Source organism: Lottia gigantea (assembly GCF_000327385.1).
Source record: "Lottia gigantea unplaced genomic scaffold LOTGIsca_38, whole genome shotgun sequence".
Classification (NCBI taxonomy): Eukaryota; Metazoa; Mollusca; class Gastropoda; family Lottiidae; genus Lottia; species Lottia gigantea.
In genome coordinates this window covers 2013542-2022454 of record NW_008709295.1, presented here as the reverse complement: position 1 = coordinate 2022454, position 8913 = coordinate 2013542, and the positions used below count along the sequence as shown (strand labels likewise).

Below are 8913 nucleotides of genomic sequence, written 5' to 3'. Positions count from 1 at the left end.
CTTTATATTGTTTACGTGGAATTCCTCAATATAACAATTGTTAATAAGTAAATAGGTTTCGGTTGACTGAAGTTGAACACATGCATGTCTTTACTCTTTACTAAAACAACAACCAATATGCACTAATTTTTTTTCTATATGTCTATGATATCATTAAGCCATTTCGTCAAATTTATAAACATCTTTCTTCCAGTCGAGAATCTATCCATTTTATTTAAAATTCACAGGAGCAAGAAAAAAGTCGTCTTTTGGAGCAAAGTATGCAGTTGTTAAATATTGAAATGAAGCGGACTGACGCATTGCTATATCAAATGATACCAAAGTCAGTAGCAGACAGGCTGAGGAAAGGGGAGCCATCTGGGAATACATGCGAGGTAAGTGAAGAGATCTAATATTTTGAGATGTCTAAGCATTCTATTCCGTTTCAAATCTTGAAGTTTGCAAAGAATTTTAAGTGGCTAGTGTCTTAAAAGAAAGAACATTGTTTACTTTGCTTCTTTTCTTCTTGTCCTTTTAGACCGAGGGCAAGGTGGAGTTGAAGTCGAGCCAAAATGTTTGATGCCTTCATTGTCTGGACATTATCAGGGGACTTGAACGAATTCTTGACTCACCGATTGGTGCGTTATCTAGTCATAGTTATGGAAAGACCCCTGTAATGTTCTGTAGGTTTTTAGGACTGTAATCAATAGGTGTACCCATGGATATTCAGGTGTATGTGATGTAACATCTTGTGAAATGTCGTTAGCAATTGGGGTACCAAAATTAGTGTCGAACGAAACAGACTCTTGGTAAACCTCATTCGATTATAATAAGTGGTGTCTATTACGCCAATATGTAGTTCCATCACGCGTACGAACAAAGTATGAGTATGGGTCATGTTGACGAGTGACATCTGCAAACTTCCATGTGTTGTTTGGTTGTTGTATCCTAACTGGTTCACCGATAAGTAGCGTTTGCATCGGGCGAGCCGAAACATCGTAGCGTGTTTTCTGTATGGCACGACTGTTGTCTATTTGAGTTCTAACTACTGAATTATCAAGGTTTTGAGGTTTTAACTTATCTCGAGTGGTTGGTAAAATTGACCGCAAGCGCCTACCCATTATTAATTTGAGTGTTATACCTCTATTACGGCAACACTCAAATATTGCAGATTAATTTTGATCATGCTCAGCTCGTGTTTGACCGTAAACGAGTATGTTATCGTCTATAGCTATTATACCTTGTAAACCTTCTAATGTCTCATCTATCTTTCGCTGAAACTCATCCTGTGCGGATTAAGTGCCGGAAGCTAATTCTAATCCTAATTTTGTAAAGAATCGTGCAAAAGATAGTTTAGGTAAAAGACATTTGTCCTAACGTCAAAAAGCGATTTTTTTTTATAAATTATACAAAAGTGCCCCCTATCTATATACTCTTATACTACTCTTTTGCCCGCAGCGCCTGCAAGCCCACCAAACAAACAACCCCACCAGGCACACAGTTAATAAATCCGGAGCTTATAGGGTACAAGTTTACCAACCCCCAAGCGCCCCAGGCCAATAATATCTTTAAAATAACTCATTTAAAAACAGAATGAGTTTAATTTCAAAACACGAACAACACAAATTCGAAGGAGACGGTTTCTTCTCCGCTCTAACATCTTTCATCCCAAAAGTAGCCAACTTTGTCTCAAACAACAAATCCATCATGGATCTGTAGCAAAAGCAGGAATTAAAATAAACGATGCTGTGAAAAAGTCTGATGAATTGAAAGAATTACAGCAAATAAGAGAACTACGAAACAGGAGAATAGAACAACAAGAAAGGAAAGGAAAAGGTTTTAAAATTATTGGATAAAAATGTCAATGATAATTGCTCAAACTCCTAAAACTTATTTCGGTTCCGACATTCAAAAATCATTAGGTTCTCTTCCAGGATTTCCAGGTCATAATTGTACTGGTCCAGGTACAGGTACAAGGTTAGATCTGCGATTAGACCAAAACGATAAACCAAAACCAGGTGAAGAACCCGTTAATAGAGTTGAAGCCGCTGCACTTAAACATGATATACTATACAGAAATAAAGACATAACATCCAGACACGAAGCAGACAAACAAATGATAATCGAACTTGAAAATATTCTAAATCCAACTTTTAAAGAGAGAATTCAAAGGGCTCTGATCATAAAACTGTTAAAAGCAAAGATGGAATTGGGTATGGGATTGGCGGATGAAATTCATAAAGAATTTAGAAACTTAACTGATTACTTCAAAGTAAAATACCAACCAGTTTATACACAGTTGTCTAGAGTATTATTGATTTAATAAATACCTTTAACGCCTTGTAACAATCACTCCTCTATTGTTGACTGGATATATGTCACGCTATAATTAACATATCACGCGTGCAACGTCAGCACAGACAGTCTAAACTCTCTACTGTTAGCAGTGTTTCAATTTTTGTTACGCTGGAAGATTAGAAATTAAATCTTACAAAATCAAGGTATGTTCTTTGTTTGATTTAATCATAAGACGACAGGGTGGAATTAAGACTATTTGTTATTTTTCAAAATATCAATTTTGCTCTATTCCAGACACAAGTTTAATAGATTTCATATGACGAAGAATATTTAAACCATCGCAGGCAGTGGGGGGATACTACCAAACTCTGTGACAAATATCCGAGGATTCAAAATTGTTGATACAGATTTCGAAAATAGAACAAGTACCGAAGAACAAGCGTTTTGGAAAAGGATAAAATATGTGACTTATATCTAGCGCTTCTACACGAGCGGTCGTAACCCCTTGGCCCTTGAACTATGACTGGTAATAGTGTAAGAGGGGAGATAACTCTGAAGTATATCTAGCGCTTCTACAGGAGCGGTCGTAACCCCTTGGCCCTTGAACTATGACTGGTAATAGTGTAAGAGGGGAGATAACTCTGAAGTATATCTAGCGATTCTACCAGGAACGGTCGTAACCCCTTGACTCTTAACCCTTGAACACTGAAGTATATCTAGCGCTTCTACAGGAGCGGTCGTAACCCCTTAACCCTTGACCCTTTAACTATGACTGGCAATAGTGTAAGAGGGGAGAAAACTCTGAAGTATATCTAGTAGAAGTGTATATCAATGTAATTGTTTATGTTTTAAATTTCCTTGTATTTAGTAAAACTTACTTTGGTTGTTTGTTATTCGTCCTGCATTTCCATGGGGTTAAATGGTTTCAAATAATAGGGTAAAACCTATCTTTAAAAATGGCAGAAAAAAATTACAGATTAGATCCGATCTTTCAGGTTTAACACATTTTATTGATCATACAAATGGATGGGATGCAAGTTACATAAACTTAGAAAAATCCTCTCCAGATAATAATTTCATGTTATGGAAGTTTACATTACAATAATTTCAATTTAGTGACACATAACATATTTAACAGGAATCGAGATAGGTAATGATACATCGATAAAACGTTGCATTTTAAAGTCACAATGGGATTTCTTACCGGAAAGAAAAGCATGTAAACGTTCAATAGTAGAAAAAATCGTTTAAACCGTTTACCGTTCGGTAGTGAAAAGACGCATGAATTTGATACCATTCGGTACTAAAAGGTGTTAACATTCGGTAGTAAAAAGTCGAATTTTCAAATAGCTGTAAAGTCAAAAGTTCAATTCGCACAACAAAAATGAAAATATTTTTGGAAAGGTACAATAATTTGTGTTTCGGCCAAGAGGTCAACAGAGGTCAAATAAAAGAGAATATAAGCCTTAAAAGTGTTGAAAATTGCTGTTTTGGGACGTTTGTAAAAGCGAAAATATATGTCGGACATCAAAGATAAAAATATGAATGGATATCGTAGATCAATAACCTTTGACCTTCTAAAGACCAAGATTATGCATGTAAATGGTCAAAATATCAAAATTTTTTAAAATTGTAAATCCTATTCCCTTTTTTAAAGTAAAAGGCCTAAACAAAATGTAACTCTATCAGATATTGTCCCAAATAGTGCTTTAATTTTTTGTAAAATTTCGATGGTGAAAAATGCAAAATTTCGAGTTATAACAATTTGAATTATTTATGGTAAAGGATTTGCCAGGCCCACTGCAAAAATTTTGTGTTGTCTGTAATAATGTGTACAATGTCAAATGATGTTCAAAATTTCAAGTGTTTACAATCATTAGATCATGAGATATTCGTAGTTAAATGTTTTTTAAGGCAACGGTGACTGTCGGTGGATTATAGAAACCGTTAAAATTACGCAAAGTTACTATAGAAGTCAATACAAAATTTTCAAATTCAATTTTAATCAAAATACCAAGTGTTATATATCATTTCAAAGAATAGATTGCGTGTAATAAGGACTAAAGATAAATTTTCGCTTATATAAATTAGGTCACGTGATAGACCTTTTTTAAAGTTAAAAATCGCGATTTTCAATTGGCTGTAGAACCGGAAGTTAACGGAGCACGACAAAAGTGAAAATATTATCGGATATATCTCGTAATGGGCAACTACCTTTGTTCAGGTCAAAAGGTCAACAAAGGTTAAATAAAAGTAATATGAGCCTTTGAAGTTTCGAAAATTGCTGTTTTGGACGTCTGCAAAACCGGAAGTATATATCGGACATCAAAGATCAAAGTAAGAATGGTCATCCTTAGTCAATGACCTTTGACCATGCAAAGGTCAAGGTCATTCATGCTAAAGATCAAAAATGAAAATTTATAAAATTGTTAAACCTGTTCCCTTTTTTAAAGTAAAGAATGCAAACAACTGTAATCTTATCACAAATTGTCCTAAGCAGTGATCTATTTTGATGCAAAATTTCTAGGGTGACAATTGAAAACTATGAGAGTTATAACAATTGCAAATATTTCAGGTAAAGGTAAATGCACACCGGATGTGCCATGCCCACTTCAAAAATTTTAATTTGTCTGTGATGATGTCTACACTGTTAAATAATGTTCAAAAGACTGTCGGTAAATTATAGACACCGTGATTTTACGCACAGTTACTATAGAAGTCGGTACAAAATTTTCAATTTTTAAAACGCGCAATTTTGATCAAAATATCAAGTGTGATATATCACCAAAAAGGAGATTTCATGCACTCAAAGAATATATAAGAATTTATGTCGTATGTTAATTAGGTCACGTGACAGAGCTCTTCAAAGCTAAAAATCGCGATTTTCCAATGGCTGTAGAACCGGAAGTTAACGATGACTAACAAAAGTGTAGATATAATCGGATAGATCTCGTAAGAGGCAACAACTTTTGTTCAGGTCACAAGGTCACCAAAGGTCAAAGTCACTAGATATGAGCCTTAATAGTTTTGACAATTACTGAAAACATAAAACCGGAAATCGGCTTCCCATGTTTTGTTAGCAATCGATTGTAGTTTACATAAACATCAAATTTACGCACATCCAATTTTACCCTGAGGCCCCATTTTGAGATTTATAAAAATGAGTCATATCAAGATGGCGTCTTACACAATACTTCCGGGTCAAATTTTTTGATTCCAAAATCTTTACGGGGACAATTATAACTAATTGCAAAAAGAATTTTTCAAATATCTACAAAATTCCGGAAGTTGAAATTTGAAGTTTGGAGGCGAATGACGTCAAAACCGGAAGTGATATCTAAATTTGAAAGCATATCAAAATGTTTATCTACATGAAAATTTTCAGATCGATCGCATTAAAATTGTGGAAGTTTAAAAAATGCTTTAAATAAAATCTCTAAAAGTCAGCGACAAAAGTCAAAATTTGAAATTTCTTAAATTGCTATCTTTTAGACATTAGTTCAAAGTAATGAACAAAACACAAATTATGTTCAAAATAGATTCAGAATAATGGCAGGTATTGGAAAGACGTAATGAACGGTTAAAGTCCTACGTCATTTCTGGTTGGGCGAAGATGCGTCATTTTACATTTAAACAATAGCGACACGCTAAGTATAAGAGATAATGATGTCAGATAATCTGTGGTATGTGCAGTTTTGGCTGGGGAGCGTGACCAGAAGTAGACAAAAAAAAAAAAAAAAATAGTCATTTCGAAAACAATGCAGTGCGTTCGAAGAACGCACTGCAAAAAAAATAGTCATTTCGAAAACAAAGCAGTGCGTTCAAAGAACGCACTGCAACTAGATCCACAGGTTATGATGCAGTGCGTAACAGTTTTGATTTTACGCTTAAAACTGTGCCGCAAAGTATCGTAACAGTAACATAATTTCCTATCATAATTAAATGGATATAGATCGCCCAAACGCAAAGCATATTCGACAGATCGCTTCAACTCACATTGCATTCAACAACAGTTGAAAGGAGCAAACTACCTGTATCGTTTAGACCACAGAAAAAACTTACAAGCGGAAAACCGACTTTTTCAAGATAAAATTCATCAATTTCAAATGGCGATAAAATCGGAAGTAAACACCGTACAATAAATGTTAATATACCATTGGAAAGATCTCGTCGAGAGCTATCAAAATTGTTTTGGTCACATGATCACCAAAGGTCAAGGTCATGATATACGACCCTTTAAAGTATTCATATTTTTCAACCAGAAATAAATAAAAAGCAAAATCAAAATTCAAAAATCGGTTCTCAAATATTATTTAGCAATCGATAGTAGATACCATAGATATCAAATTTACACAAATTGGATTACACCCTGAGGCCCCATTTAGATTTATTGAAAATTACGCACAGTTACTATAGAAGAAAGTACAAAATTTTCAAATATTAAAAAGCGCAATTTTGATTGAAATATCTAGTGTTATATATCATTACAAAGGGCAGATGAACACTAGTAAGATTCAATAAGAATTTTTGGTGTATGTAAATTAGGTCACGTGTCAGAGCTCTTTGAAGATAAAAATCGTAATTTTCAATCCGCTATAAAACCGGAAGTAAACATTGCACAGCACAAATGAGTATATCACTGGATAGATATCATCAAGAGCAACAAATTTTGTTCAAGCCACGAGGTAACCAAAGGTCAAGGTCACGAAATAGGAGCCTTTGAAATTTTGGATATTACCGAAAAATTTTAACCGGAAATAAAAGAAAAGCAAAATCGAAATTAAAAAATCGGCTTCCAAATTTCTTTTCGCAATCGATTGTGATATCCATATATACCAAAATTATGAAAGCGCTCTATACCCTGAGGCCCCATTTTGAATTTTACAGAAGTATGACATATCAATATGGCGACCACTCTGTTACATCCGGGTCGGATTTTTTGATTTGAAGTTTTTTTGTATGGCTATTTGTAACATATTGCAAAAAGACTTTTTGAAATATCTTCAAAATTCCGGAAGTTGAATTTTATATTTTAGAAGCGAATAGCGTCAAAACCGGAAGTGATATCAAAATTTTGAAAATTTGTTTATGTTCGCAATGAAAGTGTCTATTACTCTGTAAGTTTTCAGATTGATCGAAATAGAATTGCAGAAGTTAGAAAAAAGGTTAAAAAACTCAAAAATTGGAACTCAAAAAGTCAGCGACAAAAGTCAAAATTGTCGATTTTTTCAATTGCTATCTTGTAGTCATTAGCGCGAAGTAATAAACAGTACAGTTTGAGCAAATTCAGACGAGTATTAAAGCTGATTAATGGAAAAAATTGAAAAAGAGCCATTGTCCACGGCTCATTTCCTGTTGGTCAAAATGGTGCCAATTTACATTTAACAAATAATTGTCCACTATTTTAACCAGAAAACAGCAACAGACAGTCTGTGGCATGTTGCCTTCTTAGATAACAAGCGAAGGTAAAATTCGAAAAAAAAACTAGATCCACAGGCTTCGCGAGGTTCTGATGCAGTGCGTAACAGTTTTGATTTTACGCTTAAAACTGTGCCGCAAAGTATCGTAACAGTAACATAATTTCCTATCATAATTAACTGGATATAGATCGCCCAAACGCAAAGCATATTCGACAGATCGCTTCAACTCACATTGCATTCAACAACAGTTGAAGGGAGCAAACTACCTTTATCGTTTAGACCACAAAAAAACTTACAAGCGGAAAACCGACTTTTTCAAGATAAAATTTATCAATTTTAAATGGCGATAAAATCGGAAGTAAACACCGTACAATACACGTTAATATACCATTGGAAAGATCTCGACGAGAGCTATCAAAATTGTTCTGGTCACATGATCACCAAAGGTCAAGGTCACGATATACGACCCTTCAAAGTATTCATATTTTTCAGCCGGAAATAAATAAAGAGCAAAATCAAAATTCAAAAATCGGTTCTCAAATATAATTTAGCAATCGATAGTAGATACCATAGATATCAAATTTACACCAATTGGATTACACCTTGAGGCCCCATTTCGATTTATAGAAAATTACTCACAGTTACTATAGAAGAAATTACAAAATTTTCAAATGTTAAAAAGCGCAATTTTGAAGTGCAGATGAACACTAGTAAGATTCAATAAGAATTTTTGGTGTATGTAAATTAGGTCACGTGTCAGAGCTCTTTAAAGCCAAAAATCGTAAATTTCAATCGGCTATAAAACCGGAAGTAAACATTGCACAGCACAAATGAGTATATCACTGGATAGATATCATCAAGGGCAACAAATTTTGTTCAGGCCACAAGGTAACCAAAGGTCAAGGTCACGACATACGAGCCTTTGAAATTTTAGACATTACCGAAAATTTTTAACCGGAAATAAAAGAAATGCAAAATCGAAATTCAAAAATCGGCTTCCAAATTTCTTTTCGCAATCGATTGTGATATCCAGATATACCAAAATTATGAAAAGCGCTTTATACCCTGAGGCCCCATTTTGAATTTTACAAAAGTTTGACATATCAATATGGCGGCTACTCTGTTGCATCCGGATCGGATTTTATGATTTGAAGTTTTTTGTATGGCCATTTGTAACAGATTGCAAAAAGACTTTTTGAAATATCTTCAAAATTCC

The 8913-nt window shown here is 34.2% G+C and overlaps 1 protein-coding gene across 1 annotated transcript in view; it reads left to right on the top strand.

Moving 5' to 3' along the window:
• Positions 1-224: 224 nt before the first annotated feature.
• The window catches only part of LOTGIDRAFT_121720 (hypothetical protein), a gene marked incomplete at both ends in the record, with an annotated part of 22805 nt that continues 14116 nt past the window's right edge, over positions 225-8913 (top strand). The window contains one exon of the mRNA XM_009059295.1: positions 225-374. Within this exon, the coding sequence (XP_009057543.1) occupies positions 225-374 (150 nt within the window). The remainder of the gene's footprint in view (positions 375-8913) is intronic.